At 41.2% G+C, this 24,277-nt stretch overlaps 1 protein-coding gene across 1 annotated transcript in view; it reads right to left on the bottom strand.

The window, feature by feature from the left end:
- The window catches only part of ADGRG7 (adhesion G protein-coupled receptor G7), a 1,214,738-nt gene that overhangs the window by 649,730 nt on the left and 540,731 nt on the right, over positions 1-24,277 (bottom strand). The window contains exons 7-8 of the mRNA XM_069204827.1: positions 11,986-12,116; positions 5,425-5,538 (exon numbers count right to left, since the gene is read on the bottom strand). Coding sequence (XP_069060928.1) covers positions 5,425-5,538; positions 11,986-12,116 — 245 coding nt within the window. The remainder of the gene's footprint in view (positions 1-5,424; positions 5,539-11,985; positions 12,117-24,277) is intronic.

Here is a 24,277-nt window from a genome sequence, read left to right as displayed (position 1 = left end):
ACTCATGCCATTTCAAATCCCATCTGGGTGACTATGGGTCCCATCACGGAACAACATGAATTTTGGATTAGTTACATGGCATGGATTTATTGGGCAAGATGAATTGTATTGTACTCGAAGGGAGGCGTCATTTGTAGGAACAAGAGATCCTACAGTGAACCCTCCAGAATTAAATGAAATACTTACAGATTTGCATCATATTGTGCTGACTGGACCTTGGATAGTGAAGGGTGGAGAAACAGGTAAGATTCGCATTGCCCAGCTGGTACATGTAAGGTTGAGGGAGGGTGCAAGATTACTGCAAATGCCCCAATATAAATTGTCATAGGAAACAGAAGCAGGAATTGAGCCTATAATATAAGATTTGTTGAGGGACATATTATCAAATGAAAAGAATAAAGCCCATGCAACACTCCCTACTTCCTGTGGACAAAGGCAGTGGTGTATTTTGGAGAATGATCCATGATCTTTGAGTGATTAATGATATAGTGATCCCAAAATCCCTATTGTCCCACACCCTGCTGTGAATATGTCCCAGTTCCCCATCACAGCAGAAGGTCTCACTGTCATAGATCTCTGCATTTTTCTCTATACCGTTGCATAAAAACAGTCTATATTTATTCACTTTTACATCAAAATATATGGTGTTTTGCTGGCAGAGAATCTCACAAGCGTATACGGAGTTGCCATCTATTTTCTCTCATGCCTTTCACAAGGATCTATTATCTTTGTATTTTGTTCACGGATCTGTGTTGGTTCAGTACACTGATGACTTGTTGATCACCTCACCTACGAGGGAGGCATGTAAATGGGACACTATTACTTTAGTGAATCATTTGGCTCACGAGGGACATAAGGCCTCCCTAGAAAAACTCCAAAATTGTCAGTCTAAACTTATCCTTTTGCGTAAAAATTAGCGAAAGGCACAAGAAAGATGTCTGAGTAGAGGATGATGTGTGTTACAGGTGGTCCCACCTCGTACACAGAAATACATGAGGGGATTCCTTGGTATGGTAGGGTACTGCCGCAGTAGACTCCACATGTTTCCCTCATAGCCCAATCCCTTTAGAGACTAACAATAAATAGACGTGTCCAATCCAGTGCCCTCGTCAGAGGATTGCTAAAAGTAATTCCTAGGGCTTAAACATGCTTTGTGCTTATTCCCAGCTCTGGGTATGCCAGATTATGATACATAATGTTCCTGCACTGTACTGAGAAGGAGGAGTGCTCTGTCAGTGCTGACACAATGCAATGGTGATAGACTGCGCCAAGTTGCATATTTTTCAGCTTCTTTCCATTCTGTAGCAGCAGCTCTCAAAGGGTGCTTGAGAGGCATTGCTGCTGTGTCAGTGGCTATGGAACAATCTGCTAATATTGCATTGGGGCATCCTATACCATTACATGTACCCCTTTAAATTCACACTCTGTTAATGCAGTGTAAAACACAATATTTGACAAATGCCTGTATTCCACGTTATGAAATAACGTTGCTTACCACCTTATCTGTAACATGGCGCAGCGTTATGAATGTTGCAACATTGTTGCCTTTGTCTTTCCAGCAATATGATGAAGATCAGGATTATGCACAGGTGACAAAATTGTGCACAAAACCCTTTCCAGAAATCAAAGATGAACCCTTGAAACATTGTGTTATGTTTTTAATAGAAGGGTCATGCTTCTAAGATAATGCAGTAAATCTAAGGTCTGCATATGCATATATTGTGTGCACCACCTGAAGAATAATGGAGGCTTCTTATTTATCAAATGTATGGTAAGTACCAGTTGCAGAACTGACTGCTCTCACAAGAGCATATTGTTGAGCCAAAGATTTAAAAAAAGATAATTCTTTTCGACTGATTCTCGTTTTGGGGATTGGAGGTGGTGAACAATTATGTTCATCTTTCATCACAGAGGGGGTTAAAACATCAGTGGGTACTCCAAAATGAAATTGCCTTGAGTGCTTGATCTGATGCGAACTCTGCATCTCCGATAGCTGTTGTGAAATGTGCAGCGCAACAGGGAGGTTCAGGTGAAGTGCTGAGAGGAAATAACTTTGCAGGTCCAGTGGCCAGGTTTAATCCAATAAATGTCTTGGTGAGGTATGTTGCTCTAATTGCAAAAGTGGCAGTCCCCAATGTGCCTGCACATATAATGGAAGAGGTCAGCAACATTCAGGAGGATGCAGGACAAGAGAAGCAGGAATAGGAGTGAAAGGGTTTCAAGAAAAATAAAGAATGGGTATGGGTAAATCCAGGAAGAAGAGCTGTGTTGCCAAATTCTTTGTTACAGATGGTGAAGTTATTTCATGGGCCCACCCATTGTGCAATGACAGGTAGCTTTCAGAGAATATGGAGAAACAAGCACTTCCAAAAATGTGCCCAAGACTATTGCTTACAGTGTTTGATTTGTCAGAAAAAACAAAGTAGAGAAAGGGACTCTGGTACTCATTAGTCGTTCCCCTTTAATGCGCTTGTGGTGTCATAAATGATAAGCTGTTGAAGTTGTGCACGTCCATCATTTTGAAATGGCCGTCTCCCCTATCTCTGGAGCTAATGAGTATCTGTTGCACACCAAACAAAAGACCGATCTGTCCCCTCATGAGATTCTAACGGGGAGGTCGTTGAGGATTTCTGGCAACCCTGCAAATGTGTTGGTGTCAGTAACTGATGATGTGATCATGAATCATTGCAGAAGGCAGATGTGGTGTGCTCTGTGTTTCACCAGCTTCAACAAGCAACTCTAATACCTTCCACTGCTGTCTGTCCTAGAATACAGAGACTGGGTCCTAGTGAAGAACCAGTTATGGACAAGCTGTCTCTAGCCCCACTGGAAGGCACCCTACCAGGTTTAGCTGGTAACGAAAAACTGCCAGCTTGGATACCCAAATGTCATACTATAAAAGTGAGAGCATCAGAGAAGGGTAGCAAAGACTCTGTGACTCAAAGGTGAGCTACCCCAGTTAGTGGTCATTGCCAGAATTGACATACCAGGAAGACGGGCGAATCACAAGAAGCCAAAACAAAAGGGGTATTGAAAGAGCCAGAGGCAGCAGAAGATAGTTGTGATCATCATATGGACTGCGTTTGCCACCTGCACAATCAGACTGATACTGATGTTTTTGATTGAAATGATCCATCCAATGAAAAATGAAAGGTCCCCCACCCAAGAGGTGTTTCAGAAGATGAAAGAAAATGATGACATGGAAGTGCGTTCACATCACCAAAATGAGAATCGAGAAAACACATATGTCCAACTCATCCAGAATTAATTTGATTATGAACATCTCTTCCTGTTGGGAGTGCGCTTACATACATGCCTCTTTGGCTGAAGGAGTTGCATATGCACAAAGACCACCTTCTTTTACATTATGTGTCATTTAACTTTCTTTACTTACACAAAGATACCCAAAACAATTCACATATGACCAAGAATTTAAAAAGTTAAATGAGAAAAAAAGGAAATTAAATTTAAAATGCCTAAAGATGTGCAATACATGTTTTTAGCTGCATATGAAAACAATTCTAGCCATTACTTTCATATACAAAAGAGGGTATTAATGATCCATATCGAACCGGATTTGAAGGGAAACACTTCATTATTAATTCATGCAACTGAATGTCTGGCATTAAAGGACAGAGATCCTTTGCATAGCACACAAGGGAAACTGAAAGGTGGATGAAAGTAAATGCCCTCATATTTCAAACGTCATGGCAAATCATGTGCTACAATGAGGTAAAGAGTTGATGGAATATGCATCATGTTTGTGGAAAGAAAGCTTAATTCTGCTTACCAACTTGGTGGGATGGCTGCTCTTATCTAGCTTTAGTATCCACTTGTGTATATCAGACTAAACAACTGAGGAACACCCATTTCTAATGCCAAATGAAAGATATAGGAGGTTGGCTAATGATACCAAAGCTGTTTTATCAATTATTATGGAAAACATTATTACGATGGGCAGAATGATTTTGAAGAACGGAATGTCTTTAGATAGGATTTTAGCAACGATGTGTATCTATCAAGCATGCATAGGGAAGAGCACACTGTATATCAAATGTAATTACTGTATCAGGAAGTAGATGTTACACGAATAATGAATGCCGATCTGTTTGTCATGCCTGCAAATTAAACTGCTGAATACATTGCCATAGCTGGTCAATGGTACAATTACATATCCTTGGAGAATTTTTTGTCAGACATTTTGCTGGAGCTTCAGCAGCTTTCATGTAGTTCAGTTGAATAAAACCTCTCTATCTCCAAGAATGACCCTGCTTATGAATCCTCTTTCAGGCTCGGTGGGGGTTAACATCTGTTTATGCCTCCTGTGCTTAGCCAGCCAAGTCTTGACAGCACCTTAAAGAAGTCTAACTAGTGAATGTAGTTAAAGGTTTGGCCTTCACTTTATCCTCTGTATCTCACTAAGATAAGTTTCTGTCATTCAGCATTTACTGCAGTTGAGAAACTTAGAATGTTGCAGATCATAGGGTGGAAATTCAAGACCTGCCCCTGTGAACAGACTTCACAAGTAAGAGGTACACAATCATGAGGTAACACTGAGCAATTAGTTGTGATATTAGGCTGATAGTTGGTGTGTCCCAGAAAAGATATAGTGCCAGATTTAGAGTTTGGAGGATGGGTACTCTGTCACAAACAGGACAGATATCCCATCTGCCTCATTACAAGTGCCACAGAATATAATGCGCGTGTAATAAGGCAGACGGGATATCCATCATGTTTGTGACAGAGTAACCCATCCGCCAACCTCTAAATCAGGCTCATAATCTAGTTTCTCAAGCAATGCAGTTGGTGATCTCTGGAGAATCATTGATAGATTCTGTTGAGATCCTGAGTTTATTAATCTGAGATCCTAACATGTAAAAGGTGACATTATAAAGTGACATGGAGATGGTACTGAGCTGAACAAGTGAGATCATCATCTAATAGCACTGATCCAGATTTATATGAATGTCTTTGAGCTGCTCTACGATTAAATCCATATAACTGAGAAAATAAGCTTATTTAGTGATAGTGAATGAATTGACCAAGATAATAATAATAATACTACAATTTTAGGTATCCTAATAATCCTCATCACAAATTTGAAGTAGTTTTTAATATGATCACTAAGTTCATTTTAGGGAATCTTTTTTTTTAAAGATTCACGGTATTGTTTGTAAAATATGTTTACGTCACTAAGTTGTATCATCCTATGGAAGTCTTGAATTAATTAAGAAGCTGCTCCAAATATTTCTCATTGACTCACACATGGTTCACTCATATCAATAAAATATAATAATGCTATGTAATGATGTAATGTAATGCAGGCTTTGCAAATAATTCTACCTAAGTATCTCATTGATAACAGAAAAACTGTACATGCTGCATGGTGTCCGTTATTCAGATTAAATAGAAACATGCACTTACTTGTACTTCCTGTAGCATTAACAAATAGTTGAATTTCAGCATTTGGGTTGACCGTGAACTGCTTCACATTGTTATCCACAATAATGCTGTTGGACACAAACGTGTCATTATATTCTAAACACAAATTAATGATAAAAAAATTCTCAAAAAAGGAATGTAAATCATTTTTTTGTTTGCAGCAAATAAAACAATTCATAACTTTGTTGGTTATAAACAAAATAGTTACAACAGTTGAGATGACCCCATGTCTCTGTTTCCTTGACCTACCCAGAAGAGCTAATTCCATTCAGAATCAAATCCTCATAGGGAATAGCCACTTTATCATTCCCATTCTCAATATGACATGTGTGAAACATAGTTCCTGAGGTCCGTGGGCAGTGAGAAGGTAACTGGACTCCAGTTTGACAAATGGAATTGTTAGTCTCACTGGTATTTTGGAGCCATTGTACTTTTGGACTACAAATTGAATTAAGAAGAACTTCACTTTAACTTTTGACTCTCAAAGATAATGTGGCATAGTAGTCCTAGATGCACTCAATAAGGAAGTGTGGGCTAGATACTATCACCCAATAAGTCTACCGTTCAGCCATTGAAGGAATGTATTATATTACACATTACACTAAGGGGCTGATTTAATAACCCCTTGGCTACTTTAGTGTCATTTTTTTTATGCTGTGGCCCAACGAGGCCAAAATCGCCATGCCATATTTAGAAAGTGGCACAATGTATGCATTGCGCCACTTTGTAACCCTCTGCGCTACATTATGCCTGTGCCTGGCATATTGTTTGCAAAGGAGGCGTTCCCCTGTTTGGTGGTCTGAAAAAATGGCAGAAAGAAATCAAAAAGATTTTTTTGCGTCATTTATTTTGTCACTTTTAACACCTGCTTAGAGCAGGTGTTAAAAGGAGGTTAAAAGGAGGCACGCCATTGCTTGCAATGGGCCTCAATGGTCTTTGCAAGATTATTGGCAACGTTTTTTACGCTAATCCTGCAAAGCTCCAAACTAGCCTCAAATTTTGACGCAAGTTCTCCCAACTACCACCATGGTGCGCTGCATCTCAGATATGGCACTCACATGGTGGAATTAGGGGGGTGCTAAGGGGAGCAAGAAATGTGGCGCTGCACTGGGTGCAGCACAACTTTTCTGAAATCAGGGCCTAAATGCTACACACCAAATGAAGAGCTGCAAAATACCTAACTCTTGAGCCTAGTGTTTCCAAAACCGTGGTTAGCAAGCTGGTTTTTGGTGGGTTCTGAAATCGGAGCAATAATTAAAGATGCCTTTAAATAACTTATCACATTTGCTGGTGATTCAAAGACAGAGGACAAATGTCAGGCTACTTTATCCTTTTAAACGGGGATTGGTGTTTACTTTTCTTTCTCTCACAGCAAAGTTAGAGGAGTTTTTAAAGTGAATTATGTGACAATATCGGATGGTGTTTTTCTTTTCTTTTGTAATACGCAACAAAATGTAAATACCTGTAAATGAACTGTGTGCATCCAACATTTAGGAAAGAACAAATTAAGCACTTTTGTAATTATGAAGTGTGATGAAAACAAATCCAAACATTTACTTGGTGATGCACAAGTGATACATTTTCATAGAAGCCCGATTTCCACACATTATAATTTGTGTGCTATATAGTTTGTCTTCACACATATAGTGGCCATTTCAATAAAAAATTGTGCTGACTGTATAGGACAGTGCGTTACCGCACAATCCTTTATTTACATTCAAAAATTGCCCTGCTTCATGTCCATTAAAAGTAGGTGAGTCGTGAAGGTTTGTTGTTCTAAAAAGTAGGTTGCAGTTCTAAAATGTTTGTGAACCGCTGCTGTAGCTCCTTGCTAGCCACAGATCTAGAATCTAAACCTTATGACACCCCCTATGCGCTGAATGTTAGATTTTCAGGCTCGTAGCCAAAAGCACTAGGCTCTGTTCTTCACTTGATACAATTCAGTGGTCACCTAGTCACGTTGCTACTGTGCAGAGGGAAACGTATCCATGTATTTTAACTAGCTGGAGATTGCACACTACTTTCAAAGAGTTGCAGGGTTTTTATGCCAGTGCACAAAAACCACACAGGTCTATATCGATGCAATAAGTTGGCGATAAGACACAATGGGTTGTAAGAGGGCTGATGTGCAACATTTGGTGCCTCAGAACAAACACACAGATTACTGAAGGATTTCGATTCCAATGTCCAAACATTTCCAGCACTTTGGGCGATTATTTAAAAAAAAAACGTTCTCAGAAATCGCTGGTTGCATTTGGATGTTTCCCACACTAGAGGTTCTCATAGATGTAGGGACCTGGACTACAGCAATTGAGGCACAGTGGGAAACTGCAAACTCTATTTCTGCAGCCACACAGAGGATTTTAACGTGATTTGTGGCTGAAGAATCAGCACATCCTCATCTCCAGGCAAGCAAAGGAAACAAAGAAGCTCCTTGAAATCACATAAAGGTAACTAGGTTCACATTTCCATGCTGCCCCGGCAGTTTCGGGACAAAGGAGAGTTCACAGAGACAATGCACTGAGCAATTTTCCCCTGGCTGCTTTGTAGGAGAAAGACATTGAAAGCAGTGTTGATAGTTGTTTTTTACTCCTGCACAGCAGCTGGGTGTTCTCATGATCTGGGACAATGCAGACCTCACAACGACTTCCAAACGTCTTCAGTCACTTAGCCTCATTAAATTCTTCTGTCAGACAGGCTGTCCTCTGTAGAATGCAGTCCTGCACCTTCTGTCACAGCATGGATGGTGCTTTTCCTTGCAAGGTAGTACAGCACTGCTTTCACCCAGATTCTTTAAAGTTTGGTAGTCAGCTGTCCGACTACCAGGTCAGCAGAAGCTGTGTCCCTTGTTTTCTTTTCTGAGAGTCTCTCCCCTTACTTAGAGATCTCCCTGACTGCGTGGCAGGGATATCTATGCTGTCAAAGCATGGGAATAAACAAACACAAACGAGAGACGGAATGCAGAATCAATCAAACATTCACCCCCAGTCACAGATCTGGGTTTAATCCATTAATTATTTTGCTCACCATGCCACCCCAGTTTGGACCCAGCCATATGCAAATCAGTCTTGACCCTGTTCCCCATGAGAAAAGTCCAGTGGGAGCTGCCAGGCCAGGTCCTTCATGGACTGGAAACAAGCATCCTAGGACTGGTTTCAGGGTATCACCTTTCATCAACCAGGCAATCCCCATAGAATAAAATAATGTATTTAGGGCACCAGCATGAGCTAGTGCATTGTTCCCTATTTGTGTGAAGTGATATCTATTCATAAGATTGTGAGAAAACTCTCTACTAAGGTAGGTATCCCTGTGCAAGCCGCTCTACCTCTCAGTACCATCCAAAAGGTTTACAGTATTTTTTGCTCTTAAATGCAACCACTTTACTTTTAGATACATTAACTTTCAAACAAATATCCTTGGCATATAAATCTAGAGTATCAAGATTGTGTTGCAGCCCAACTAGGATTAAATAAAAGATAACCATGTTATCAGTGTTTGTTAATATGTGGAGAGGTTTAGAAAAAAGTTTGGGCAGGTAGTTTCATACCTGAAGAAAGAGGGCAGGTAGATCATAAAGAAACAGAAATAACAATAAAGATGCCAATAAACAACTCTGTTTCAACCTATTTCTTGTTCATATTTTTGGTGTTAAGCCTCTACTCTCACCCAACAAAATTCGACACCAAGTAGATGTATGCAACGCAATTATTAGTGTAAATAGGCTCGATGGAATACCTACTTTTGTGGTATCACCTGATCCAGTTCCTACTATATCGCCCAAAACAATTCTTAATAGTGCACGTGGGCGCTCTGATCATTTTCTTATTTGTAGATATTCACTTTACATCATATTATGTAAGGACAACAGCAAACAGTGTAGCACATTTCCTTCCCATAAAGAGTTATGGATAATTAAAAGGATTGGAACTGGCTGCTGCCCACATTATTGACTTTTCTTTCCCAGTGGGACTTTTTATGCCTACAGGAATCTTGGAACATTTCTGCATTACCAGTCACGGAATATCAGGAAGCTTTTATCCCTATAATTCAAGCCAACAAGTTTGGAAGACCATCAAGTGGTCTCTCAATATACCTCTCTATAGGAATGGAAATCAAGGCCATCCCTCTAAAACAGTCTTGAGCATCATTACGGGAAGTATTTTCAGATCACTACCACTTTTGAAATACGATCTTTTATCCTTATCATCAATGCTTATTTGAATGTACATAATGGCGATAAAAAAAGGAAATTACGGCTTTCTGGGAAGCGATTGAGGATTTAATTTATAAAGTTATAATAACTGGTGACTTCATCCTCAACCTCCTTGATAAAACTAATGCTTCATTATCTACCACATTTCAGGGTGATAGACGGCTTGCCAGACGTGCCAGGGAAGGGTTAAGGATTATCTGTATGAACTGGCTGAATGCACTAACCGGATAGGAAGCATGAAAAATTAGGTGAACAGACAAAGTTAAGATGGAGCTCTCAGTAACTAGAAATATTAGAAGAGTTGCAGCACTCTGTATGTAACAGTGAGTTACTAGAAAGTTTTTCAGATCCCATTCACTCCCTGGCACTTCGGCTACCAATCACTAAAGCATTAATTCATAATTTGAGTAGTAATAGAAAGCAAAACGCATTACCAAAAACATATGCCACACAAAACAAAACTTGGTTTACCCTATTGTAAAAACACTCGTCCAAACTTCACCAAAAAACAGTATAGAGATTACACCCAGTCTATTATATTTGATTAGAAATTATCACGAATTGCTGTGGCAGGAGCAAAGATAATATTTTGACCAACAGTGATTATTAATATATAAGCATTTACGACAGTGACATCAAGACAATTGTTGGTAACTTATCAATCGTTTTGGATAACAACAATATTGGAGTCAAAAGACAAGGGTCAGTCCTGCTAGTCTGGGTAAAATCTATAAATACGTTTTATTACACACTAAATCCTATTATTACAGTACCAATTACAATTGGTATAAAGTTATACAACTGTACTCTTATATCACACACAACCATTATTGAATTATTGATACAAATGGCTTTGTTGCCCTTAATTAATATTAACTGTTAAGAGCACAAACCTGGCAGTAAAGTAATGTAAATCAAATGATGCGCCAGGCCCTAATAGCATTCTGGATTCTCTGTTTAAATCTGGTATAGATTACTGGGCTAATTAGCTATTTCCACTATCACATGCTTCTTTTCAACAGGGACAGGTGCCAGAAACCAGGCGAGGGCCTATTCTGCACTCCTGTATTAGTATAGCGAAATATCTGATCCGACAATGTTGGTTAATTGTGCTCTTAGACGTGGAGGTCAGGGCCTATGCCAAGATCCTTTTAGGAGATTTAGAAAGAAAGGCGTAGCAAAAACAAATAATCCTCTTTTTCCAAAAAGGATTCAGGTCCAACTGCAGCACTGCACTGACATTTATGGGTCACGATTCTACTCTCCCATAATAAACCTCTCCGTTTGCACGCATGCTTTGTTGAGTATACTACTGCATTTGATGGGGTAATTGCCAAATACTACAGGCCAAGCTAACCAACTAGGATATATTTATTTTATCCTATTGAGGGCCATCACCCGCTTATACTGTGGCACTTGGGTAAGATTAATGGTCAGCAATGGTTTCAGAGTGACAAATCGTATGAACACAAACAGAGGGCTCAAACAAGAGTGAGTCCTGGCCCCTCTACTATTCTGCCTTTGCACAGCCGATATAAGCAAAGCACTTTTTCGGGCCAGATCAATCCCCTCTAGGATTGGCCAACTAAAGATTCAAAAACTAAATTACACATGTGACTTGGTAGATCAAACTGAAATTTTATTTCAGCGAGCACTAAATAAATTGCATTTAAAGAACCAACTTAATAAATTGGTTGCTAAAAACGGCAAAAAATCTTGCTTTTTAGTTACACTTATTAAAACCAGTTATGTGTTTATCTATCTCACATTAAGGACTACGTATCTGCCGTGATATTTGCATTACGTAGAATAAATTCAAAACTACAGAGTTTTGCTGTTGATGCAATTTTAAAAGCTACCCAGGCCATACTTCTGCTGATATTATGCCACACCCAGCATGCTTTTCCTGCTTAGTTTGTGTTTGTTTTAGCTCAGCTCATGTGTAAGGTATACAGGAAAGTCTTTAATTTACCATAATACACATAAAGATCTCAGGTTCATTTGGAATTTGGTTTAGCATGCAAAGCTGCTTTTGTCAAATTAAAACATTTTTTACAACTAATTATTCAGGAAAGCCACTACAATTCACATTTTAAATATTTTTGAAAATGGATGCAATATAACTCTTAATTTTACAAATGCACACTTCAATAAATGTTTACTGATGTTTTAGTACAACTTATGAATGTACTGCGATTGTGATGTTTTCTAATTATTTAAGTGAATCATATATAATACAATTGTGTTGTTGTTACTAAGGGTCTAGGAAATTATATTATTTATAAAAATGAAAAATTCTACTTCTTTAAAAACGTATCACTACATCTTACCGCCCACGTTCAATGCAGTGAAAAGAACTCCTCTAGATTCATCCATCAACAGTTCTGCTGACTGGACTGCCACAGATTTTTGAGTGACGTTGGTACCCTCCAATGAGAACACTTCCATTTGCTTCGTGAGACTGCATTGAAATAGGTATTATGCAGTTAGGGCCGCATTTATGAGTTCACACACTTAAGTAACATCTGTGTCGGAATCAGAATCAACTTTATTCCACTAAGGGTTATATTCATAAAAGTGCACTAAACAGAACAAATACAATAAATAAAACATTAAAAAAGCAAATTTTACAGCATTTCAGTACTGATTTTAAAAATGAGCAATTATCGAACCACTCATTATTCTCTTTTTGCACCTGTAAAATGTTTTTGGCTGGGCTGCATTATTTTACATTATACGGATTCAGCTAAAGCTGTCAAATGTTTTAAAAAAGCAGAATACAATTTACAGAAAAACATAAACTGCAAAAGAGTATGTACTAAATGGCCATCACAAGGATATAAAGAAACATTTGCACTATCATATTGTTCCAATGGAAAGCAAATTTAGGAACAAAACACCCAGTTCTAAAGCGGGTAAGAAGACGTTTTTCCCAGTGTCGCAACGTTTTGAGCAAGTGAGGCTCAGTACCAGGTGTAGTGTGTAACATGACATATTGCCTAAAAGTGTTTTTTAGCAATTCGGCCCTTTCCCTATTTGCACGTCTTATCCAGGAATAACTGCTTCAAACTCAATTTATCATTTTTACAGAAGGCAGGGGGTTTAGTGAATAAGTAGGACCTTCCCAAATTGCCAAAAGCTGCCTTAACATAAGAGATCCAAGGATCCCTTACCCCAACTAAGGCAGTCAGTGATAATGGACTGGTTAAAATGTATGTGTTGGTTGGACTATATAGAAAGCCAGAGCATCAGTGGAAGAAATTGGATTGAATCCTTAATATAAGAAAAAAAACAATTCCTCATGGCAAATAAAACTAGGGCAAGGGGGGGGGATAAAAGATTGCAACATAATTCTCTTCAACCTGTAAAAGGCGCATAACGGTATATCACAAACATTAGCATCATAAACTGCGATGTGTATGCATTGTTTTTTTTAATAAATTCCCAACAGAGGGCAAGAGGCTTACTTACAATCAAAAAAGGTAGATTAAATATATTGCTCACAGACTGTCATAACTTCTGGCACCTGATAGTAAAAGGATGGCTCCATGAGTTCAATGAATTGAAGGCAATCCCTACATAGAGGAATTGTGAATTGTCATTAATGGAAAATGTTCTTAATTTAAGGCTACGAGACCCAGGGGACCATCTTTTCAAACTTACTGAAATTAGTTTCCAGATTGAGGTTTGAAATAAGAGCCGAAAAAGCACTCACAAGTAGCACTAGGCTCTTTTGAGTACAAGCCAATAAAATGGCGTTGCCACATATAATAAAGCTAGGACAGAATAGGACTTCATAACAGGCACATCCAAACCACACTGCACTACATTTTTGTTCACTTTATGTATATGTTTGAGAAACAATATAGGGGCCAAGACAACGTACACGTACATGCTCTAGTTTAAAAGGGAGCTGAGTACTCTCCATCAGGGCCAAAGTGCACACTGTTTTCGAAGTCCTTACGCAAATCTGCTAAAAAATGCACCAAGGTAACTGTCAAAGTTCCTGAGTAATACACGGTAAACTTCTTGCTTTTACTTGTTTATTAAAGATAAGATCGTACAACGAGTCAACGCTGGCACACCTAGGCAGCAACTGAAGGCTAACTGTCATAATCGACGTTCCTAACTAGAACTTGGAACTAAGGGTGGCCTCACTCCAGTTCCTAACAGTCTAATCAATATACTACATGGGTTTCCCTTTTTATAAATAAAACATAAGTACATAACTATACAGAATCTTAGCATAAGTAAATAAATAAGTATGCATATTAGCTCATATACATCTATACAAAACTTAAAATACATAGGGATGTGGAGATTAAAAAAAATACTCAGAAACATTGACATGTTATAAGCATATTGAAATACATACAGAAAACATTATTAATCTCACTCTATATTGTAAAGGTGAGAGAAAGCTGCCTCAAGCTCAACTTCGACAAGACTGAGCTCATCATCTTCGGAAAGGCCACCTCAGCTTGGGTTGACTCCTACTGCCCCCCCCCCTGCACTGACTGAGCTCGCCCGCATCCTAGGGATCATCCTCGACTCCTCCCTATCCATGACCCCACAGGTAAACTCAGTTGCCTCCTCCTGCTGGCACATACTCCACAAAATTCAGAAGATCTTCAGATGGATCCCAGCAGACTGCTGCAGGATAGTCACCCATGACTTAGTCACAAGCAAGCTTGACTATGGCAACGCCCTCTATGCTGGCACCTCGACTAGGAACATCAAAAAACTACAACTCATCCAGAACGCCACCGCCAGACTCATCCTGGACCTCCCACGCCAAAAACATATCTCCCAACACCTGAGGACCCTCCACTGGCTCCCGGTCGAGAAACAAATCACCTGCAAGCTACTCACCCACACGTACAAGGCCATGCAATATGCAGGACCAGCTTACCAGAACCACAGCGCCTCCTTCCACACCCCCGCCAGATCTCTCTGCTCCATCCAGCTGGCCCTGGCCACCATCCCTCACATTCGTAAAACCACCGCCGGGGATGATCCTTCACCTACATCACAGCAAAGAGATGGAACAACCTCCCCCTGCACCTCAGACTAAGCCCACCGCTCACCATCTTCAGGAAGAACCTCAAGAGTGGCTCTTCGGATGAGTCCCTCCCCTTACCCCCCAGCATCTTGAGACACTCACGTGTGAGTAGCCACACTTTACAAAAATTTATTGTATTGATTGAAACCTGCTGTGCAGATCACAGAAGAAAATACCTTATTTTCCCTTGTAGCTTCCCATCGATATCAAGCCACAGTTATTTTTTGTGGCTGTACTCTAGACCAATAACTACTGTTGTGTGGATTAAGTTGTATTTACCAAGAGTCTTAAGATTACACCACATTTAATGCATCAAAGATAATAAATGTTGCATCTAGGATGAGACTTGCAGTTCACCATAACAAAACATCGCATTATGTTGTATTTACCAGGAGTCTTAATATGGCCGCCATATTGGATGCGTCAAACGTAAGAAACATTGTGTTTCAGATGACTTTTGCTGCTCACTATAACAAAAGATCGCATATCATGATAAGTCCATGATTTCTCCCAAATAAAATGTTAATGGTCTCTACCTTGAGACTCACCAGTGTCTGTAACTTAATTCCTCCAAAGAGACAATACATCAATATCCGACAACATAGTGTGTCCTTGCGACATAGTCAGGACTGCGATCTCAGAAATATTTTGCTTTGTGCCAGTGACCCACTCGCTCATCGCCAAAAGGATGTCACAGCTCCTGAGTAATGCACAATAAACTTCTTCCATTTACTTGTTTATTAAAGAAAGGATCATACGAGTCAGTGCTGACACACCAGGGCAGCAACTGACAGCTGTTAGAATCAACATTCCTAACTAGAACGTGTAACTAAGGGTGGCATCTCTCCAGTTCCTAACATTCTAATCAAGATACCCCACTAACATCAAGTCCCAGATCAATAAGGGTACACCACAGCTTAAATCGATTTACTTGGTCAGAAGAGAAAGACACGTCCATGAATGCCAGATGCAAGGGGCTATGCTTTGCTAGTGTATACTTACCCAAACTCAGATGGAGATTGAGGCATTGCTACAAAGTAACTAAAACCCAAACTGAACCCATATTGGCAGGGATTGATGATGGCATTCCCCTCCAGCCATTCGTTAATCCTGTCATAAATGATTCTGCCAAGTATTTTAACAAATTAATCTATAAGAATTATTGGTCTATAGCAACATGGTTGATCTCTAGTCCCCTTTTGAAGATGGACACAATTATCAAAGTTGGTTAGAAAAAGGACCCAAAGTTCAATGCTACAATTGTAAGGCTTTATGGGGACCCCATTTGGCCAGGTGTCTTACCAAAGGAGTTCTCTTGAATGGTACTAATAACCTCACAGAGGGGGTCATTACGACCCTGGTGGAAGGTGGAGAACCGGCGGTAAGACCGCCAACAGGCTGGCGGTCTTACTGCATGGAATTATGACCATGGCGGTTACCGCCATGGTCATCCGCCGGTTCTCCGTTCCGCCCGCCGGGCTGGAGACCTGGGTCTCCAGCCCAGCGGCCGCCACTGTACCGCCGGCAGTATTTTGACCCGGCTTACCGCCGTGGATTTCGAGCGGTTTGAACCACCATGAAATCTATGTCGGTAAGCACTATCAGTGCCAGGGAATTCCTTCCCTGCCACTGATAGGGGTCTCCCCCACCCCTCACCCCCACCCCGACTCCCTCCCCTACCCCCCCACCACCCCTGCCACCCCCCAAAGGTGGCAGGGCCCCCCTCCCCACTCCGACCCCCAACATCACATCACCCATACCCACACGACACGCACGCAGGCACCACCTACACACTCACACGCACACACGCCAACATACATGCCTACATACACACACACAGGCAGACACGCACACCCACATACAAACATACACGCACATATCCATACAGACATACCCACAGACATACACGCACTCATTCCAATGCACACAACACCCCCGCAAGCATACACGCACTCACACACCCCCTCTACATACACAGACGCACACCCCCATGCACCCACACAACACACAAAACCCCCCACCCCCCCTCCCCTCACGGACGATCGACTTACCTGGTCCGACGATCCTCTGGGAGGGGACGGGAGCCATGGGGGCAGCTCCGCCGACACCACACCGCCAACAGAACACCGCCACGGTGAATCACAGGACGTGATTCGCTGGGCGTTGTTCTGTTGGCGTGGAGGTGGAGGTGGAGCAACCTCCACTTCCCCGCCTCCCGCCAGTATGGCTGTTGGCGGCTCTCCGTCCGTAAAAGGACGGAGAGTAGCCAACAGTCATAATAAGCCGAGCGGCAAACCGCCACTACTGGCGGTCTTCCGCACGGCGGTCCCTCGGCGGTCTTGGAAAAAGACCGCTGAGGTCAAAATGACCCCCAGAGTTCAGTTACTAGCCCTTTACCAGGGTGGGAATGCAGAGAATCCATCAGGAAGACTTTTGAACCAGAGTTAAAACACTGATATTTGCAAAATGATTAACCCGCTGATCAAATGTTTTGTGCAAGCTAAGACTAGGTAAGTTACTTCTCCTGGCTCTAAGGGCCCTGACTGAGCTCCAGACTGAGCTCCAGACTGACTTTCATGTTTTTAGTTTCGTACATTTGCCTCAGTTCAACTAATTTCTGCTTTAAAATTTAATTTTCCCTTTTTTATTTGTAGCTTCTTCACGCACAGCACAAAATAACATTATCTCACCTACAGCCCTAGGCTTGCATTTCAAGGCAGCCCACAGGTGCCTCCATGCACCAGAGCAAGCAACATTAAAATACCTGTAAGATGGATTTGTGGTCTTGTGCATCGGTTTGAGTAGCAGAGAACTGATAACTCGCCCCAGATCAACGAAGCTGATACTATTGAAGCCGCTAAACCCAATTCAGACAACCATAAGTTGAAACTATCTTTGTGCCTGCAAACTAGAGGTTTCAACAAACTGCAAGGGGAAACCAGTTTCCAGGCAAATGAGTGAGTAGCCTTCTGTGGGCAGCAAAGATTAGGCATGGGAAGGAAAACGTGGCTGTGAGAGGGTTGTGGTCGCTAAGAGTTTTTTTAAGTATCACATGACAATAAGTAACTTGAGAAGCCCTGAGTAAACAAAATATAATCTATTATAGAATGACACCCACCCCCAAAGTAGATGGGGACAGAGTTGCTACATCTATGTTCATGGATGCCAATCAAGCCTGGAGAAGCACAATTTAGACTCCATCCTTTAGATGTCATCACTGCGCAAATTACACATTTACACTTGACATTATTTACTATGTGCCTTAATTTTATTTACACAGACAAATGTTAAAACGCAATAATGCAATATAATCACTGAAAAATTGAAGCTTTGTAAAGGTGCATATTAATGTTTATATAAGTTCTTATATATATCATTATTCATGTTTTTACATTTATTCTTTATGTTGCACCTATTGCAGTAAAATATATCCTTCTTCACGTTCATGTTAATTTGAACGTTAAAGTGTGCATGTATAACCATGTATTCGAAATGCACATCAATTGTTTAGTTAAAGTCAGGGTAACGGAATTTTACTGACGGCCTTAATTCTAAAATGTGTTTTGTCTGGATTGTGTTCTTTTTCTTTGCAGGTGCATTTCAAGGCTTCATTAGCTAGTGAAAAGGATTATTGTCTCATGTATTAGTTTTGATGATAGTAAGGTCTGAAAGAATAAATCTTGGCAAGAGACTTTAAGATTTAATGAGCAGGTGAAGCCTCTTATTCATCGTGTACCAGGAACGTAGGATGTCCAAGATAGTAGTAACTGTCCGAATTCTGTTGTGTGAAGACAAATTCAGGTGGTGTTGAAAATGTAGATGATGGATCCGAAGCCAATTTGTCCTTGGAGGGCAAGAGACAGAAAACTTTCACATTGGAGATTCTGTTTGTTTTAATTAATGCTTATGCTGTTAGAAGTGGAGATAGACTTTTCTCAGACTTTGAGGGGTACAGACCTGGTGATGCATAATTTTGCTTGCATCATCGTGCGTTACAGAAGTGACATAATAATGTAATCAATACTACATATATCGTGTGTCTTAACATTACTAATGTAAAGTGGAGCATCCAAATCATATTTCTGAAAGTGCTTTCTCTGTAGAAGGTTAGAAGTTCATGCATATTTGTGTTCTGTTTGACTTTAACATGTTGAATTGTAGTACTCATGCACATTCATATCCATGTATTTTGATTTATATTACTATGTTGAACTGCTCATAATCACGTTTCATTTATAATTCTTGTCTCCATTTATAGTTCCAATATGCACTTAAAGTCATGTACTTTGAATGTGCATTTAATGTCTTTTTAAGTTAGCATTAAGAAAGACCTGAAACATTTGTTTTCTCGTGTTTAACCTGCAGCATGGAGTTTTGCTTGCGTTGCAATATTCTTTCTTTGCAGGTCGCTTTGTGTTAGTCTACAGTTAATGAAATGCATATTGTGTGCTGAAGATAGTGGGGTACGGAATGATACTTTGGCAAGCACAAGAAACGCTAATGCACTGAGAAGAAAAGACTCCTGTTTGTGTACCAGACACTGGGAAACATTCAAGGTTGTCCGGGTGTTTGATTCGGGGGATGAGAATATGAGAGGAGTCGACAATTTCAACTGAACAAGGATCATGGAAAACTACTGGTGTTGATGATGTAGCTTTCTCAAAGGCTCTGTAGATTTAATTGGTATTCACCAAGTTAGACAAGAGCAGATTTCCTTGAGACTTGGAGGGGTACAGACCTCGCAACTCTTTATTCCTTCTGAGTGGCTTTATGCTATACATCACCTCTCCATCAGAACCTCTACTGAGGATTCTGCTATGCTAACACTTTCTTATACTTCCTAAGACCCAATTAGGATTTCCTTTTTAGTTTAGTTTAGATTACTGTACTTAGATTAATTTAAGATTTTCCAATGATTAGGCAAGAGGTCCACAATTGTACAGATCATACAATTCCATTTCTCACCTTTTGTATTGCATCAACTGAGATTTTCATATGCCTTATGCTTATTCGATTTAAGTTCATTCAACGCCTTACTTCACCTTTGGTGATGTTGTACTTATACAGCATGTTTTTGAGTTTTATTTATAGCAGTTTGCCCCTTAATTTGTAATAAACCTTTGAACCTTACCTATCACCTCCTGGATTTTAATGTGTGACCCATTGAATTGAAGGGTTGATTTTAACTCTCCTATACCTCTCAAACTTCCTAATAATGTCTGTTGGAAGAAGAAAACTAAGAATATGGACCCAAAGTGTCATCAGAAGGCAGCAGATTGAGGATGTTTAGGTTTTGAATTGAGGAGAGGTAGAACTCTCTATTCTAGATTAGTTAGTCCCTAGTGCCCATGTCCAGAATTTGGAAGATCAGCAGAGTTCTGGAGATTTGGGAGAGAGATGTACCAGCGGAAGAGTGAGTATCAATAGAATCGTGAGTTGCAGTGGTTCATGCTTAGCTTGCGATACTTTGTGGAATTTGGATGGTGTTTTATGGAGATGTTTTGAATGTTGTGTGGGTGTGGTATTTAGTACGAAGAAGTTGAAGTTGTTATCGGGCCTGATGTGATCTAAGATCCTGGGATAGTATTAAAAAAGTTTAGAAGACACTATATTTTAATTGTCTGCTAATTTTGGTATTGCTTGTTGTGGGACGTTGTCAACGGCATAATTGAGGCAGGGACATTTATCGTTGTGCAAATGTGAGGTGTGGTTGGAATAGAGCATCGTAATGTGCAGGGTGAATCCATACCAATTTAAATAATACCCTGCAGGTTGAGGATTTGTGTGAAGTGCTTGATTGCTGTGACTGAATGCTATCAATTATTTTGTGGAGCAGACAAAAGTTACTTGATTTGTATTTTGTTATGCATGTTTGATGATAAGAAGAGTGTGTTCGTGAAGACTGTAAATGTTAGAAATGGGGTCACTAGTTGGGAGTGGGTTGCACCCTGTCCAAGTAGGGAACCTCACTCTAATCAGGGTAAGGGAGCCACACAGCTAATACAACCCCTGCTCAACCCCTTGGTAGCTTGGCACGAGCAGTCAGGCTTATCTCAGAGTCAATGCGTAAAGTATTTGTACTCACACAGTAACACAGTGCAAACACCACAAAAGTACTGCACACCACTTTAGAAAAATAGACAATATTTATCTGAGTGAAAAAAAATAAAAAAATAACAAAAATCCAACATACACAAGTAAAGATACACATTTTCAAAGATTAAATCTTAGTAAAGTGCTTAGAAACACAATAGCTCCAACTGGGGCTAAATTTCCCTTTCTCAAGTCCAACGCCAATCACGAGAGAATGTGGGCCGGTCATGGAGTTGCACAGACCCTAGATACAGTACATTGGAAAAAATGAGGAAACAAAGACATTGCACAGAGTCGGGAGGTGAGGTATCGCTGGAACTAGTGTGGTGTTGGTTCCTTATTGCTAGGCAGTGGAGGTGAGGCGTTAGTTACTTACGGTTTCAATGGAGGTGATGCGCAATCGGTGGTGAGATGTTTGTTTCTCACAACAAGGAGGGGTCGATGAATCTAGCAGGTCAAGATGTGAGGTGTTGACTTTGCGGTTTCGCAATCACACCATCGGGCCACAGTTGCTTCAAACAGAGTTGGGTGCAATGGACGACAGTGAGACTGCACTCTGGACTCATGCTGTGTCACGACTTTGGAGGCGATGCAGTGGCATCAGCCAAGTGTTGTAGGTCGTGGTCGTTGCACTCAGCGGGGACCACGGATCCAGTGGTGCAGGGTCAGAGTGTGGTGCTGATTCCAAAGTTGTTCTGGAAATCAGTGTACTAGTTTCTTCCTTGTTGCATCAGAACTCACTCCCAAGGGCCCAGGATCTGGATTTGGCACCACTTGGCAAGTCAGGACTCTCAGCAAGAGAGCCCAGGCACAAGCAGGTGAAGTCTTTGATGTCCCTGAGACTTCTTTACAGGAAGCAAGCTCACTCAAGCCCTTGGAGAACCTTGGAAAGCACAATATAAAAAGCCAAGTCCAGTCCTTTTACTCCCAGGACAGAAGCTGTAAGCAGCAGGCTAGCACAGGAAAGCAACAGGCAGAGTGGCAGTCTCCCCTACAGCATCCAGTTCTCCTTCCTGGCAGAATGTCCTGGGTAAGGAAGCGTTCTAACTATGTGGTGCCAAAGTTCCAGTACTTATACCCATTTCTGTCTTTGAAGTAGGTAAACTTCAAAGAGAAGTATTTGTAGTACACAAGACCCTGTCTTTCTCTGCCCTGCCCCCAGACACACTCCAGGGGGTTGGTGACTGCTTTGTGTGAGGACAGGCACAGCCCTATTCAGGTGCAATTGTCAGCTCCTCCCACCATTCTAGCTCAAGAAGACCCACCCATTAAACTGGTAATGAGCCATCAGGATATGCTGGGCACACCTCAGCTCCCTTTGTGTGACTGTCTAGAATGAATGCACAAACAGCCCAACTGTCATCCTGACTGACATGTGTATTCCACAGACAGGCAGAGGCAAGAATGGGTAAGCAAGAAAATGCCCACTTTCTAAAAGTAGCATTTTCAAACTTATAATTCAAAAACCAATGTCAACAAACACTGTATTTTAAATTGTGAGTTCAGAGACCCCAAACTCCAAATCTCTATTTGCTCCCAATGGGAAATTACACTTAGAAGATATTTCAAAGCAATCCCCATGTAATCCTGTGGGAGAGATAATTCTTGCAATAGTTCACTATCAGGATCTGTAAAACATACCAGTATATGTACTATCTTTTAAATACACTGCACCCTGCCCATGGGGCTGCCTTGGGCCTACTTTAGGGGTGACTTGCATGTAGTCAAAGGAAAGGTTTGGGCCTGCAAGGATTACACTTGCCAGGTCGAAATGGCAGTTTAAAACTTAACACAGAGGCACTGCAATGGCAGGCTTGAGACATATTTACAGGGCTACGCAGGTGGATGGCACAAGTAGTGCTGTAGGCCCACAAGTAGCATTTGATTTACAGGCCCTGGGCACACACACCGAGCACTGTACTAGGGACTTACTAGTAAATCAAATATGCCAATCATGGACAAACCAATTAAAAATACATTTTAGAAACAGACCTTATGCACTTTAGCACTGGTTAGCAGTGGTAAAGTGATCAAAGTCCTAAAGCCAACAAAGACAGGTCAGAAAAAATAGGAGAATGAGGGCAAAAAGTTTGGGGATAACCCTGCAAAAAGGGCCAGGTCCAACAGTAAAGGAGGCTAGCAGCGAGATTGACGTCATAGTGTTGGGCCTGGTATTGATTGGTTGCTGTAGTGCCACGCTAGTATTGGTTGTTTACGTGAAAAGGAGTCGCAATGTGATTGGTTGTTGCTGGTGAACAAGAACTGTAGAGAAAGAGTTATTTTCTGGTATGGAACAAATGCTGGACATTCCAGGGCACATCTGTGCTCTTACCAGGGCTCAGGCCAAGAAGCAAAGAGGACAGGGAAACTTGGATCCTGGAACAATGGACCAAGTGCTCCCAAAAACTTGGGGTAGGAAGGGGAACCCTTATCCACTATCCCTCCCTCCACAGATGATTCCCCTTTTGAAGAAGAGGAATTCTCTCCCTGTGCAGAACCTACACCAGAGGAGCTGGAATCTGATACAGCTGAGCTTTTGGGTGCAGGGGGGCCTGCCAGGGAAGAACTGAGTGTGGCACAGCAGACATGTCCCACATTGGAGGGCCTCAGACAGCAAGCTGTCAAGCAGCAAAATGGTGATGTCACTGACACACACAGAGTTTACTGGGAGAATAATTTCCTTTATACTGAAGCAAGGGACCCTAAACCTAGTGCCATCAGGAGACTGGTCATCCCCTTTCAGGACAGAGAATTCCTTCTAACTCTGGCTCATGACATCCCATTAGCTGGGCATTTAGGCCAGAGTAAAACATGGGACAGACTTGTTCCACATTTTCACTGGCCCCATATGTCAGAAGACACAAAGGAGTTTTGTCGCTCCTTTGTCACCTGCCAAGCCAGTGGCAAGACTGGTGGTACCCCAAAGGCCCCCTTAATACCACTACCAGTGGTTGGGGTGCCCTTTGAAAGGGTAGGGTTTCATACTGTTGGCCCCCTTGACCCTCCAACAGCTTCTGGCAATAGGTTTATCCTTGTGGTGGTTGACCATGCCACAAGGTACCCATAAGCTATCCCCTTAACCCCTTCGCTGCCAGGCCTTTTCCCCCCTCCTGTGCCAAGCCCTTTTTTTGGCTATTTGGGGCAGTTCGCGCTTAGGCCCGCATAACTTTTTGTCCACATAAGCTAGCCAAGCCAAATTTGCGTCCTTTTTTTCAAACATCCTAGGGATTCTAGAGGTACCCACACTTTGTGGGTTCCCCTGAAGGAGGCCAAGAAATTAGCCAAAATACAGTGAAAATTTCGTTTTTTTCAAAAAAATGGGAAAAAGTGGCTGCAGAAGAAGGCTTGTGTTTTTTTCCCTGAAAATGGCATCAACAAAGGGTTTGCGGTGCTAAAATCACCAGCTTCCCAGCTTTCAGGAACAGGCAGACTTGAATCAGAAAACCCAATTTTTCAACACAAATTTG

Source organism: Pleurodeles waltl, chromosome 8, assembly GCF_031143425.1.
Source record: "Pleurodeles waltl isolate 20211129_DDA chromosome 8, aPleWal1.hap1.20221129, whole genome shotgun sequence".
Taxonomy (NCBI): Eukaryota; Metazoa; Chordata; class Amphibia; order Caudata; family Salamandridae; genus Pleurodeles; species Pleurodeles waltl.
Note: the sequence above shows the minus strand (reverse complement) of the source record. Positions and strands in the feature narration are given on the sequence as shown.